The sequence below is a fragment of the Mugil cephalus genome, chromosome 9 (assembly GCF_022458985.1).
Source record: "Mugil cephalus isolate CIBA_MC_2020 chromosome 9, CIBA_Mcephalus_1.1, whole genome shotgun sequence".
NCBI lineage: Eukaryota > Metazoa > Chordata > Actinopteri > Mugiliformes > Mugilidae > Mugil > Mugil cephalus.
The window spans coordinates 7,064,030-7,080,652 of record NC_061778.1 but is presented as its reverse complement, the minus strand read 5'-3'; the positions used below and the strand labels follow the sequence as shown (position 1 = coordinate 7,080,652).

The 16,623-nt window shown below is 37.0% G+C and overlaps 1 protein-coding gene across 1 annotated transcript; it reads left to right on the top strand.

Moving 5' to 3' along the window:
* The first annotated feature begins 13,036 nt into the window (after positions 1–13,036).
* LOC125013798 (olfactory receptor 2AT4-like) lies at positions 13,037–14,014 on the top strand. Its single transcript, XM_047594693.1, has one exon. The coding sequence runs from the start codon at positions 13,037–13,039 to the stop codon at positions 14,012–14,014; it is 978 nt and encodes a 325-aa protein (XP_047450649.1).
* Positions 14,015–16,623: the final 2,609 nt, after the last annotated feature.

Here is a 16,623-nt window from a genome sequence, read left to right as displayed (position 1 = left end):
TGTTATCTTTTTGTACTTTTAAATAGGTGCCTAACCACCAAAGCGAGAAAAGGTCTGCTATTGCCAGTTTCCAGAGGAAATCTGAGTTGAATTTTGATTTGATGCTTGTCAGGTGACATAGAAGAGGTAAATGTAATGTTCTGGGCGTAGAAGCAGGAGAACAAAACAGTTAAAATAAAAATAAAAGGTCTTTAGGATTTTAATTAAAAGATATATTTTTCCATTCAAGTATGCACAACATTACATATTTCAAAGTCCAGAATGAAGGGCAGACTCATTTTGGTTGGTCTACATCATCTGGTATGCAGCTGACGAAATATTAACTTGAATTGTCCTTTTTCTTCTTCTGTAAATATGGTCTAAAAATGTCAGCTTACTAGTCTAACACTATATGCAACATTATATTAAATGCAACGTAGAAAGCAGAATATAAGGGGTTTACGTTACGTGTTGTTGTACATACAAACACAAGAGGGCAGCACCATTGCACACTTAACTCATTCACAGTAGCAAATACGTAGTAAGACCATGGATTCACAAACTTGTATGTATCTGTTGCAGTTAGTGCTGCTTTCATTGTTCTACTGTTAGTGAACTAAAACTAAAAAGAAGCATTAAAACATGTTGTGTTTTATTCAGCCCAAACAAATCCACAAACCATAGGGAAACCTGCTTAATGTTACTTAAGCTGTTCTGTTTAGCTTAGGATACATAGACATGCCCTGATCATAAAGATGGTATATATTTGATGTAAATTCATGAACCCAGATTAATTAATAAATAGTAAATCAATGAATAATTTTAAGTTATAACTAATGATCATTAGTTTTGAAATGCCTTCCCAGTAGTGAAATAGCTCCTAAAATCAACTGGCAGCAGCCTCCATATTTTCCAGTATTCAAATCATCCCTCCTCCTTCTTTACCTCCTTTTCCCCTTTTTCCAACTTAAAGACATGTGTTAAATGAACCTGGACCTCAGACAAAACTCAAGATAATGGATAAGTTCAAGTTTAGACAACTTATTATATTGAGTTGGGTATCAAAAAACTTGTCATGACGATTGTAGTTAACCTAACTTAATACAGCTGTAAAGCTTTAGAGTGTGGAAACAGTTAATTTCATTGAGCTCTTTTAATCCAAACTGAGAGTACTTCAGTCTGACGCCACTTGTTTTATTATGATCTCCTTGTCATTTTTTCTTTTATTTGTCTTTTGTCTGTTTTCTAACTAGTTCTCAATCTCAGTGGGATCTTTCTGGTTAAATAAAGGTTAAATGAAAAATGCCTCCATTTATATCAATTTAGTGTGAATTTATCGTTTTGTAAGTAAAAACCTGTCACTGGTTCCTTGTATACTTACACACAACAAATAAAGTTGATTAACAATTATTTCCACTAAATGAGTGAATGATGTTTGTGTGTTGTAAAAACTGGTCTACAGCCCTATTCTTGTTTGTGGTGTTCAAAACTGTAAGTCAGACATCAATTAACTTTTCTTTTTAAGTATTTATAATCATTATTTGAGAGCTGAACTGCCGCTGAATCATTAACTACAAATAATGCAATTCCTTACTCAATAATTGTTTTATAATCTTTCTCAGTTACCTTGAGAAAACTACTCTTTGTCTCCATGCAGTGGTGAAATCTCATATTACACAACCTGGTTCCATGGCCGTACAGAGACCTCACAAACTATCTTCTTATTGTTTTATTTCCAACCTTTAATAAAATCTATTTGCGTTTATTAGGCTTTTATTGACACGTTAATCATATTTATTAGGAGTCAAATGATATCCAACACACCAAATTAAGGCTGCTCAGTTTAGGAAATTCAGTGAATATTCATATCCACAACAACAACAACACCTTTAACACAACTTTATTATGCAACAAGTGTGTTGCGGTGTTTAAAGATTATAACGTTCGGAGGTACCACTTTGAAAAACACCGCACCTTCCAAACAAACTTCCCCAAAGGAACACAGGAAAGGGCTGCTAAAGTACAAAGTTTAGTCGCTTCTTATAACCGGAGCTCCAATGTATGATAATTTCATTGTGTTACATATCTGACTAGTTACCTTTGGTTAAGGTGGAAGGTGTTTTTGTTTATTCAGATGTTTATTTCTGTGCGACCCCAAAAGTTTTGCTCCCTCCTCTGCCTCTCCCCTTTTGTTTGGGAGAGGTATTAGCCTTTTCTGTGTTTGTTTACTAGGTTTGGTGTTGTAGGCTACATAATGCTAATGATTTGTGTTGTTTGACTTGTAGGGCCTGGATGATGTTTTGTTTGTGACCATTGGTTATGTGTGCGTTAATTACTGTTAGCACTTTTGATGACACTGATATATAGTTATATAAAACAAAATCTTGGCTAGGCTACTATAATAGGTCTGTGCAATAATAGCAAATTTTTTTTGTTGTTGTTTTTATATGCAGTTTGAGATGGGCCTGGGTCAGACATGACCAAATAGTTTTTGTCTTTTGGTTTGTTTTTTTCAAAAATCTCTTGTTTTTGCACTTTTTGATAGGCTATGCTTGTGTCAGATGTGACCATATTAAAAGGGAACAATAAATACAAATGTTTTTTGGTTCATCACTAACTGCTGCTTATGAGCCACTGAAAAAGTTTGGCCCAGCTGAACTATTAGGTTTTAAAATGCGGCCCAACTGAATTTTTAATGCAATAGCCCTGGTCTACAGCCTCAGTCGCCTGATGGGCATCACCAAACAGTTAAAACCAAAATGCACATTGCTGTTTATAATCACTGCTGTGAATGTCTAATAAAAGCAACGGCATCAGTCTGTAACGAACAAAGACACAGACAATAAAAAAAAAAAAAAAAACTACTTTAAAACATATTGAACTCGAGCTCTTATATGTGAGTGGCCAGGACTTATATAGAACATTTTAAATCTTGAGTCAGCTTTAGAGTTTCACGTTGAGCCTTTAATTGACACTGGAGCTTGTGCAAAGGAGATGAAGACTGGTACACAACATGAACTGTGTAACGCATGTTGCTTAGAAAAAGAAGGATAAACAACTTCTGTAACAGAAATTTAACATGAATCACAATGGACTTGTATTAATGTTTACTTGCTTCTGATTGGATGATCTCAGGTCCCACTGAACTTAGACTGAGACACAAGTAGTCAGTGTGTTGTGGTTACCAAGAGTTGGTTACTGTTTTTATCTTAACTTTGCTCATTAGGTTAATGACCTCTTTGTTGACAAAGTGTAAGGAACTCTCAGCCCTCCAGAGTGACTGATCCTCAGCACTCTGTAACAAACCTCAGAGGGACTGCTGATGGTAAACAGCTCCTGTTTTCCAACAGTGAGACATGGGAGTTTGGGAAAGTTGAAGAGTTGCTTGGCTCTATGTTGGGCTTTGTGAAGAAATATAAGTTAAAGTTTAATAATGATAATAATGAGTAATAACGTATTCTGATTTATTCGAAGAAAATGAAGCCTGTGCATCTATTCCCATCAGTAACTGAGGAAGTTGCTATAACTTTAGCATTATGGTATCTTACTTTCCACCCATGCATTACATTAATGAATTAATAGTAATTATAGTCAAATGGTATAATAAAAATACCTTCAAAGAGCGGCATGTCTTCAGTTCACTTAAACTTTTCTCTTTATCAGATGATTTTAGAAATTAATATGTTGGACTTTCATAGCGATTTCAAAAATGATTTCTCCCATGAAGTGAAATACACTGATCACCCACAACATTTAAACCAGCTGGGAAACTTTTGGATCTTGCATCCCATACCACCCACCTAGACAAGATCGGACACCCCCACCTCATAGCAATGACACTTCTTGATGGCAGCAGCCATCCCCAGCAGGATGCAGCCTAACACAGGCCCGCACACATAGACCACTAAAGAAAGAAAGAAATAACATAAAATCAGCACAAGTTGTTGATCTGGCCTCCAAATCCACTACTAAACTGATCAAGTATCTGTGGGATGGTCCACAGAGGCCCCTCCCCTCAACCCACAGGACCCAAAGGCCCCCACTAACAACATCCTGTTAACACCACAGGACCCTCAAAAAGTCCGTGTCCGTTTTGTGATGAGTCACAACTGTTTTGAAGGCTCAAAGGAGGCCTACACAATATTAAGAAGGTGGTCATTATGTTATGCCTGACCGTGTATCTTCACTATCTTACACAATAGCAATCTGCTGACTACTGCATTAGAGCAGCTTTTGGGTTGCTGTTTAGTATGTGTTTGTTTTATATTTCATTGCATTTCCATGTAGGTGTTTCATGTGAATCCTGGATGTACCTTTTGCTATTGAGAAAAACACTTCACATCCAAGGAGACAAGGGAGATCCAAACAATATTAGGAAGGTGGTCATAATGTTATGTCTGATCAGTGTATGCTGATCTCTCGGATACCTGATATATATGATGGACAACAGCAGCTAAAACGGAAACTCTCTGTCTTCAGTCTGGTTAATGCCAAAAGGCACTTTCCTGGGATTTTATCATCTGTTCGATAAACACACTTAAAACTGACATATAAATCCACCTGCTCCACTCTCTTTGAGGACTGGTTTATTTCACAGCATACAGCTTCAAGTGCTGAACTAATACATCCGCAAATGAAAAGTTAAAGCTTGTGGGATTTATAGGACTTTGATAATTGAAAGCTATTAATAATATACGCTTCAGTCGCATGTCATCTGAGCCAGCAAATTAAAGCCAATTCACAATGGGCTGATCACAAAATAGTCAAACTAAAAAATAGTCTCACCAAAAACTGGAGCAAATATAGTTACTGTTCAAGTCCACTGTATATATTGACTTCTCTCTTTTCTGATTGTCTAATTTATTTTGTACAGTTTTTCTATTTTTTACACTTTTATTTTTATGCTTATTTAAGTGCTTTGTTTTGTAACATTGAGCAAAGTGCCCAAAGTCAAATTCCTTGTATGTGCACTCACACTTGATCCAATAAAGCTGATTTTGATTCTGAAACTAAGATATTCTCACACAAAACTGGAGCTGATAACACTATATCACACACTACGGTGGTTTCACAAAAAGCTAATGCTGGTCACACAATGCACAGCTCTCTTGGTTGGTTGATGGTTCAGTCAGTGGTTAACATGGGAAGGCTGTAGCCTGGAGACAGAGAGGAAACAGAAACACATACCCAAGACCCAGAGGGCATAACACTCATTCTTAGAAATGGCTGTTGTTAGAAATTTGAAATAAAAAACAAGTAAACACACAGGTTACCATGTTCCTACATACCGTAACACACTGTTCTGATCTGTAATATAAACAGTTATTTCCACTGCATCATGGGAAGTTTTAGTTATAACATTCACAATAATAGTAGTGAACTATATTTAAAAAAATATATATATATGTATGATAATGTATTTATTTTTAAGGGCTGCTTTTGGCACCTTTTACCAGACCCACTCAGACATTTGGGATAAGAAACTATTTGGGCTTTTGGAACCAACAGGTTTTACAAAAAGGGGGATTTCAGTGATGGCGACCACCAAGAAACCCGTTTACGTTAGCTAACGTTGTTACGTAACGTTGTTAGCGTTAGCTTCAATGTTAGCTAACTTAAACTGTTGCAGAAACTTAACGTTACTACTGCGGATTAATACTGTTATTGTTAATATCGGCAAGCATTAGCTCTCTTCAATTATGAATTTAAATGAAACACTGTCGGCGGTAACGTTATTATTGCCCGTGATAAGTCAGTTCACAATAATAGAGGGTCTGCATACATGTATGTGACGTCACGGCTAGCATAGTCTCCATGGTTACGGCTACCGAGTGGCAAAAAGTGACAGTTGAACATGGAGATTAGTTTGAATCATAGGCTTTATCAGCGTCTAAATTGTAAAATTTACTTTAAAAAAAAAGTGGCACCAAAACCTGGTGTTGTGGTTTTATGCCACGTTACGTTAACGATAATTTATGCTGTATTTTTTTTTTTTTTTTTTTTTTTTGATGAAGTCATACCTTATGTTTTAAGTTACGTTCTGGAGGGCTGTCTATGCTGTTGTTTTGGTAAGGTCGACAGTAACTATTTCAGTTCCAGCAATAAGTGACAATAAAGTAATGCAGAATTTTCCAACAATAAATGAAACTGATTTTTTGCGATCACTCCTCGTCATCCAGTATTGTATGGCTAATGTTACTTTTCAGTACAGCTCTTAGCGTTAGCATCTTTTATTTAGCTACATTCACCATAACTGAAATGACCTAAAACTAACTTAAACTAAATGAAACAGAGGCTAGTCCCCTTTTCCAAGTCCACACTAGTTCATATGGCTCATTGTCGAGTCCGATTGTCCTTTTATTTGATCTGATAATCCACATTTTTTCCAGTCTCACTGCACATTTCACTGTGTTTTTGCTCAGCTATTTTTCCTGGGGTGCATGCAACCGTATCACATAAAAATAGTCAAAAATAAAAAGAGAAATTGGATGGATAAACGAATAGGGGAGTAAAAGTTGTTACCAAAAACTGAGAACTGATGTTTTAGTGACTTTAAATTCACTTACGGTTCAATGGTGCATTTCTTTGCCCTTCATAGTGACATTACACTCTTTCAATGTGTTGACAACATGTATAGTTGTCACCGCCAATTTTAAAACTTCTTGCACCCATGCTAACTACAGGTTTTCATGTGGCATCGATGTGTGTCCTGGCAATTTCAGGACATTTTCTGCCTTAAAGTCTCACATGCATAGAAATCACATACCTGCTGTGTCACAGAAACAAAACAGGTGTCAGCATAGTGGTGACCTCAAATGCAATGTTAAAAGATGTGATTATGTGTTTGATAATTTTTCATTGTTGTGTGTTCGTTTAAGATTGCACATACAGAACATAAAATACAGGGAGCCTGCTTGTGCATTATTAGAACTCATATAACGGTGCTTTTACTCTTCTTTGCCATGTTGCTATTAATTAAAAGTTAATTTCTTTCACATTCTCTGAGCTGTAACGAGCCATGTAGATGTATATTAATGTGTACCTTACATGTTTTTGTTTTTTTTCCTATCAATCTTCTCTTGTTTGAAGATTCTTTGTGAGGATCAATCCAGAAGAAGGAACAAAATGCAAAAAAAACTGGAGTGAGGAGCAGTGGTGAAGTAAAAGTGAAATACAGTAATAGTACTGTAAATCTAACTTACTGTAAAAACCCAGTGAAGTGTGTAACAGTGTACCTGTACTTACTCGTATTTCCTGCATAATTATATGTAGTACAATAACAGTTTATCATGGACAACACCTCCCACCCCCTGCATGAGACTGTCAGAGCCCTGGAAAGCTCCATCAGCACCAGGCTTCTTCACCCAAAAAGGAGCTGTACCGCAGGTCCCTTGTCCCCTCTGCTGTCAGACTCTACAACCAGGTCTGCTCCCATTAGACCCACAACTACATATGTGCAATATCCCACTTAGTGCAATATCTCTTACATATACTTGTGCAATACTCCTCTCAATCTTAAGTACACGTACATATACATATATTTCGTTTATATACCTGCCGTTTTTTGCACTGTCTGCATCTCCCTGCCAACAGGAGATGTGTGAACATTTATGTACATTTATATTTATAAGCTTACCCACTTCTTTACTTGAACACTGCCTTCTTTGTTGTAATATAGCTTCTTAATATAATTTTTTTTTATTTTTATATTTTATTTTTTAGTCCACCCATATGTGCACTGTTCGTGATGTTGAATGTCTGCTGTTAACGAGAATTTAACAGTCCCACTGTGGGATGAATAATCTGAATAAGGTATATCCTTAAATGTGACAGAAAGGGTGAGCTGTGTTGCTTCCACCAACAGATGGCAGCACTGACATTGATGAGCAGATATCTCCTCAGCTATCATTAACCACGTGTTTAATGCCAACATTAAATGAACCTATTAGAATATTAAATTACATATGGCATTGCTCATGTTGATGCTAATCAGAGCTGTCTTGTAATTGAGCAGATATCTACCTCTGTTATTTTATTATTTTAGTTTACATTTCCTTTCAGAATCACACACATATATACAATATAGATGTTTCCACTGTGGAACAAACTTAGAAACTAACTTGTATTATGTGTTGTTAGATTTTCCAGTTTGATTATAATTATGTTTCAGTAAGAAAAGATTTTAAATGTTCATGCAAGATATATGTAGCTTTCAGCATTTTGTCCACTGACTATGAGAGTCATCTGACAGATTATAGAAATATACATCTTGCATAATTGGCTGAATTTAATAATATTAATAATAATAAAACCACAAGGTCTCACCAATCAGCGAATTAGAGTTTAATTTGTGTTTATTATGGGCAGCATTTGTTTTGTAAAGGAAAAGCAAAAATTTCTTCCATTTCCTCTGTCCGATTACATGCAGTCGCACTGCTGCACCCAGAAGGAGAGCCATATAAATATATATTGTAACTTTAATATATTGTTTATTTTATTTTACTCTTATCTTATTTCTATTTTTAATCTGTATTTTGCATTGCTTACTCCGCCACTGTAACATGTAAAGTGGATCAGTAAAGTCCAATTTTATGTTATCTTTTTATTATGAATTACAAGACAAAAACTATTCAGCCAATCTTAAGGTTTCTGATAAAATAAAATAATCCTTTAAGATACCTTATCTCACAGTGGAGATAATTGCAGTGCGGCAGCAGCATATAATTTAATTTGATTAATTAAACAGTGCACGCAAGAGAAGGTAAAGCAAACATTTAATAAATACAAAAATAGCAAATGAAACGGAACAATAGTTGGTAATATGAAATATGCATATCACACAGGCAAGAGGATGATACAGATGGTCTCAAACCCACATATACTTTATCTCAAAAAAATGTGGAACTATTGACCTGGATCACTGCTCACTTAGTGCGCTATTGTGTCACTGCTCATCATATCGTAACTACACAGCATGTAAACCCAGACTGAAAGTCTTGTCTTGAACTCTTTCCAACATCCATAAAATTCACACTGGGCTCCAAGAGGGAAACATTTTCTGTTGATCGAGTGGTCTACAGTTTCCTGAGAAGTCGACAACCTCCAGACTTTCACCACTTTAGGGCTGCTATTTGTGGTCTTGACTAATTTTGACTACGCAGTGAGTGATTTTATTCCACACATTTATGTCCACCAGACTTTTTGCTGTGCTTGATAAACAGACTGAGCTGTTCTTTGTACGTAGTGGTAATTTGGAGTGTATTAGTAAGAGATGTTCACTGGTGTGTGTGGTGTGCAGTAGTGCCTGTGGAAATCCACCACCTGCTTCTTGGTTTTACCCACATTCAGCTGGAGGCAGTTTTCCTGGCACCAGACTACAAAGTCTCGGATGAGTTATCAGTATTCTGTGTCTTCCCCATTCTGCAGAGTCATCAGAGATTTTCTGCAGAAGACAGCTGGTTGAGAGTTTGTCTGAAGTCTGGAGTGTAGAGGGAAAAGAGGAAGGGAGCCAGGACAGTTCCCTGAGGTATTTCTGTGCTGCAGATGACCACATCACACACACAGTCCCATTTCCTCACATACTGTGTTCTTTTGATCAGCTAATCCAATATCCTGGACGTGAGGTGGTGGCCCATCCCTGTGTACACCAGCTTGTCTCTCAGTATGATCAACTGGATGATGTTAAAAGCGCTGGAGAAATCAAAGAGTGTTGTAGTGCTACGTGAGCTGTGTTAAATGTTGATAAAACTCCTGATCTTGATTAGCTGTGCATAGTGGTTATTTAATATTGCCAAATACTGTGTATCCACATTCATGAATAACTATTGCAGATGACTTAAACTAGAAGCCTAGGACACAATAAAGACAAAGGAGTTCAGTGATAACATATTGTAGTTCATTGTTTGGTGAAATCGTGGAGGCCTTGAAAACATAAAAGCTATACAACATACACTAGTAATGTATTCAGAGCAAAAACTTGGTACCAAAAGTATTGTCAGTTAGACAGAGTAACATGTTTGTTTCAGACCAAAAAGCAGCAACACAAAGGGAGGTCCATGAGGAAGCTAATTAGAGTCTCAAGTCAACACTGGTCTCAGGTGTGTAATTAGTGTGCATGTGTAGGCCTCTTTGACTTGGTCTTTGTACCTTTGTGAATTCTCATTTCCAAACAATCTAACGCAGTGTTGGTTCTGTTTACCTGCACATCAGCTGACATCTTAGTTAAGTTCCATGGACGTGGGAAAGAAACAATATGAGCGCTGTGTAATGCCAAGCAGAAAAATGAACTATGTGATGACAGGAAGTACATAAAGTACATAAAGGCCTGATGTTTAGGTGTAAACAAGCACCTGCCACTCTCTACCACACGTTTTGGTCATGTCTTTGGCCATTCTGGTCTTCATGCCCTTTCATTGGATTCGCAATAAACAATACTTCCCCCAGAAAGCCACAATTGAACTACTGTATATGGCCTACTCCTCTCTTCTGGCACGTCGGCTTATTCTTTTACATTGGAAGAATGACCGCTCCCCTTCGTTTGGCAGATGGATCTGTGATGTTATGTTTTTTTTTTTAAAAAAGTGACCAAGTTTGATTTGACATGGCGCCCATTTATTTCCCATGTAGAACGATTAACTATGCAATTTGACTCTGAATGAGATGTTTTGGTGTTTTTTGGATAACCACGGTGGACTTTTTGGTTTTATTTCTCTTTGTCGTTGTGCTTTGTGGGAATGTAGCTATGTTTTTGTCTGGATAAAGTGTTTGTTTTTTATTTGTTTCCCTTATTTTATTATTTCCTGTTTTGAGTGTTTGCTGTCCTGTTTCTGTCCAAATTTGCCATTTTTGTCTCACAAAACATCAAACTTTTTGGGGAATTTATTTATTTATTATGGAAACGTGTTAAAGGAATACTCTTTTTTCTATTTTGATCGATAACTCTTTTTATTATCTAATTGCGGTCCACTATCCAACACTTTTCTCCTTTAGTTTCTTGAAAAAGTTTAAAGTGACCCTCTAATGCACCTTTTACTTTCAGTATTTGTAGAAAGACCACCATCCTTAATCTTGTATGACAATTAGTGGCCAACCTGCTGTGTGATGAGAGACCATCATTAAGCACTGGGGACGCTGACACTCAGTCCTCGGTATCTATTTAAAAACACATAAGGGCTTTGTTTCAATGCAGTGTTTACTCTTGTGGGATTTACAATCAGTTAGTTAAATCAGTTGTCTTTTTAATAATCTGTCAAGAGATGAGTGTCCCTTGCTATGCAAAGCATGGACTGCATTGTATGTCCCAAATGACTAATTGAATGTTGCACACACACAAAATATTTGACGTGTACTTTACTGTTTTTTACCAGCTTTAGCTTCACTTTTCCATCTTTATTTGTAGTCTATGGTTTGGACCTATTAAGTTTACACCCACGCCTGTCCAGACTAATACAATACAGAGTAGTTAAGACTGTGTTTTTGCTCAACCAAATTTGTGGTTGAATACAAATGATAGAAACATGCAGTTATTCGAACATTTACGCCATTAAGTGGTGCCGTTGTAAATGGAATCTAGTAGACAGCGATGACAGCAAGAAGTTTTTGTCACTAGGGTGTCAAATACACAAGAGGATTATTTAACATCCAGAACCTGGAACGTCCATTAACAATCAACAGTCAGCTACAGTGTGCTTGGCAACAAATGAGATTAAAGCTATTTCACACAGCAAACCTTAGTTCTAAATCTGGATTCATTGCCAAGATCTAATGTTTTTGTTTGGCCCTTTACATTATTTAAAACAAAGAAAACTGGTCACTGGTCCTAATTTGACCTGCACAAACAAAACAACAAGTCACACTCAGCCTCCTGCCGTATGGAAGTTACCATGAAAGTCAGCATTTAAATTAACATTCATAACTTGATGTACAGTCATGAACAGCAAATCTGTGACCAAAATACGAGGATGAGGATTTGTGGCTTTTTGTGTAGTAATGGCTTCTACTTCTGCGAATAGATGTGTTGATGTGGATTTAGGGGCAGGAAGTGGGATTATGACCCATATCTAATTTAGAGATGTATATGGAAATGACCTAATTGCATGTCATTCGTGTGTTTCACAAAACACAAAAACTACACAATAAGATCTTGACGACTTTTGCATGCAATGTTAACACAGCCTCATTTTGTTAGGCCGGGCTTGAGGCAGGATTCAGACGCAAGATGAGTCTTTATTCAAACCTCTTCCAGAGTAAACTAAAAGTAACAAAATAAAAGTCGCTCCAATGGGAGGGAAACGCTGTCTTAATATTACAATACCACAGAATAACATAAATGAACAAAAGGCGCTCCAAAGGGAGCAAAAGAAAACCTAACTGAGATCTAAAAGTAAGACTAAAAAGTTGCAAAGAAAATTCACGCAAAATGAGGAAAAAACTTGAGGCATGAAGCAAGGTAAAACTTTGACTATGGAGGAATCGTAGACACAGGCTGGTATGGCGACAAGGACGACACACTGGCACAAGACAAAGCGAGACGCAGACTATATGAACACATGGGGAGGTGGGAACAGGTGGACACAATCAGGAATCAGGGAAGACAATGACCGGTGACACATGAGGAAGGGCAAGTGACCTGAAACGAGAGGAGAGTTACTGTTCAAAATAAAACCAGAAATGACGAGAAAAAAACACAAAACAAGACCTGATCTCACCGCAGTGTGACACATTGTTAAATGAATGTTAAATTCCCTAGAGAACTGAGAAATTACAGAATGGGATGGGCCAACACAGAGAATAGAAAAAGATGACAATCACACCTTTTTCACAAGGCTACAAGAACTCTTTTAAGGTGGTGAAGCGACAGGTTACTCAGCAGAGCATGTTGCCACACTGACGAGAAAGGTACCTGTAAACTAAAAGCCTTTTACACTTTGTTTTCATGCAAGTCATACCGTGTACAGATCCAAAAGGTTGTGTTAAACTGCTATAAAACGGTTTACGGTGTGTGAATATTTGTTTTGTCTAATGCTTGACATAATTTTAAGGAAATTACTGCTCCATCATGTCAGAGGGAAATCACAGCAGTGTGACTGAATTCATCCTGACTGGATTCCCTGGACTTCATCCAGAGTACCACGGCCTTGCCTCAGTTGTATTGTTCTTTGTGTATTTCTTGACTGTTGTAGGAAATGCCACTGTTCTTTATTTATTTGCAACCAACCGTAGCCTTCATAAGCCGATGTATTATATCATTCTAAATCTGAGTGTATGTGACATTCTCTTTAGCACGACCACTTTACCGAAGATCATCAGTAAGTACTGGTTTCACTCAGGGGCCATTTCATTCACTGCTTGCTTCACCCAAATGTATTTTGTTCACTATCTTGGCACAGTGAACTCTTATATTCTGTTCCTCATGGCTTTAGACAGGTATATGGCTATCTGCCATCCTCTCAGATATCCAAATGTTTTTACAAACTCCACTATCCTCATTCTTAGTATTAGTGCATGGACTATTGCTAAGATAGGCCCTTTAATGTTAGTAATTAGGGCGTATCCACTTCCTTACTGTGCCTCCAACATAATCAATCACTGTTACTGTGATCATATTGGTATAACAATGCTGGCATGCACTGACAGGGCCCCTTATGGCTTCCCTGCTTTTGTAATTGCAATGGTTACGCTACTTGGACCTCTTGCGTTTATAATATTCTCATATATTTCTATAATTATTGCAGTAAGTAAGACAGCAAATTCACAAGGTTGCCTAAAATCTCTGTCCACTTGCAGCACCCAGCTGATAATAATCTCCCTCTATTATCTGCCGAGGTGTTTTGTTTATTTAGCCAGCAATGTCGGTATTACATTTAATGCTGATGTGAGAATTGTAATCATCATGCTGTATAGCCTTGGGCCTCCCATGATCAATCCACTTATTTACTGTCTAAGAGCTAAAGACATGAGAGAAAGCTTTCTGAAGCAGTTTCGCAGAAGAATCATCCCAAAGAAAGGACAGGTTTCAGCTCTTAAGAAGAGTTAAATGAGTTTAATATTCAATGTACTTCTTTTTAAGTTCTCTTAAAATATGTCTGAATTTCAAACATCCTAATAGAAAAGCAAAACTATTCTTCCATTCAATATATATTAATGAACAGAATGAGAATGTCCGATGTTTTGTTTTTATGTAAAATGTACGTGGTTATTAAAACAATGGATTTTTGTTGTAGGCTACAGAGGAAGACTGTTTAAAATATTAAGCATTTTAACATGAGACACAAGATATAAGACACTGTTTATTTATCCCACATATGGGAAATTTCTTTGTCACAGCATCATGGAATTAGACAAGAATATATACAAGAAAACAATACAAATTATACAAGAAATGAAAACACTCTGGAAAATATATAGAGGAAATAAGAAATGTCAAGACATTCTGTACACTGTGGAATGGGAATTAAAATAGCTAAGAATTGCAAAAATATAAAAATAACTGCTATGATTATAAAATGTAGACAGTGAGGTAGTAGTGCAAAAAAAGCAGATTATCTGTTCCAAGAAATTTCTGTAATAAAACAAAAACAAAGCCAAGTCTAAGGTGTGAGTTATTGTTAACTCAGGCTGGTGTTGTTGGGATGAAGGACCTGTGGTAGTGTGCCTTCTTGCAGTGTGAATGCAGCAGTCTGCTGCTGAAGGAGCTGATTAGCTCCCCTCCAGAGGACTCAGTTGTCTCAGCAGGTGAAGACGACATTGGCCCTCCTTGTACAGGGCATTTGTATTGTAGGGATCAGCTGATATATCAGGCCAATATCTCAGTTTGATATTTCCATTTTTTACTGGTATCAGTATCGGCCGACACGTGGGTGCGTTCAGCGGATACAGTGAACATACAAATGCATTGTTTTTAAGGTTGAAACTAACCTTGAAACTAACAGACATTTACAGCTTTAAAGTTGCTCAAATAATGTTTAAAGCAAAGAAACAGGTACTTCCAGGAAACATTTAAAAACTTTTTATTGGAAGGGATAATGTATATAATTTCAGATGTAAATATTATTTCAATAAAGGTAATGCACGCACCAATCTTCTGAGCAGATGCATAACTTTTATGGTGTGACACTATGGAATAAGCTGGACAAAATAAAAGAAAGCACAATTATTGCTCTGTTCAAATACATTTTTAAAGATATGATATTTGCTGGCTATTAAAAAAAGGGAAAGGGAAGGTCAGTGGGTTTCTATAGCGTTGTAAACGATCGCATTAAGAGGTGTTTTGAATAAAGCTGGAGGGCATGAAAGGCTAGGTGTGAAATGCACAGTCCACCACTGAGGGCATGTGACCATAAATGTTATTTGAGACATGTACAAATTCTTTGGACACAAATGAAACCAAACTACACCTGAAGTAGTAGCAAACTCTTTACATGGTACAGATGAGTTGGCTGTAGCATATAAGCATGTTCAACCCTCAGCTTTACCTTTTACTCAAAAAGAAGGAAACCACAACCCAGGAGGTTGAAAAATAACTTGTCTAGCTGTGCTAGAGGATGAGGGAAGCAACATTAAACCATTATGAATAGGATTTTTGTTACAGTTTCTTGTTTTCAGTGATTTAGTTTAACAAAGACAAAACACATCTCCTTATCTGAACTCAAAACACATCAAAAAACGACACTCCAAACCTAAATGTGTCTATAAAAAACAAAAGCTAGTCAGAGTGATCCAAGAGACAGAGTTCTAAGTTCTCTTTAAATAAATAGCATTCTATACAGTGTCAGCATTCAGCATTCTATACAGTGATGTCACAAGGTTTACATAATGAGACAGACAGAGGTCCATTGAAGAGGTGCGGCAATGACTCTCCAATGGCAGACGAGTGACAGCACAGAAAAATCTGCATATGTTACAACTGACAGAATGGCATTAATGGCAGGGGCCATATCAACTTGATCAACAAACAAAAAAACAAACAAAATCTAGTGATTTTACCATGTGATGTCGGTGCCTTCATGATGATGATGTCATCACGATGACATCACAATGACATCATATGACAAGATCAAAGGCATCAAAGATCAAAGGCAACACCATGACATCTATTTATAAACAGGTAGTTCCAGTTGAGTCGAGTACAGTGGTTTAGTTGAGTTGAGTGGAGTTTAGTTGAGTTGAGTTAAGAGGAGTTTAGTTGCGTTAGTTTAGCTGAGTTTAGTTTAGCTAGTTAGTTTAGCCAAGTTTAGTTTATTTCAGTTCAGTTTAATTGAATTGAGTTCAGTCGAGTTCAGTTGCATCATTTTGTTTCCAACAAGTGAATAAGTACGAGTATCTTCCAGAAACGGTAAGTTATGTCTTTAAAACTGTGCACTGTGTCAGCCCTGGGCACCATCAACTGGGCCAGGAGGCTGTTTTGCCATATTTTTGGCTGGAATGAGAAGAACACCCAACGTGAACATATCCAGGAGCTTGAGGAGACCATTTTCTCACAAGAAGAACAGGTCACTCAGCTTTCTGCAAAACTGGAATCAGTGGAGAATGAAAAACAGTCACTCTGGATTCAGATAGAAGAATTGACAGACCAGCTCAAAAGAGCAAATCTCTGCTCTGAGGAGCTCCGCTGTCTGTTCCATAAAGAGAGACAAAGATGTTTGA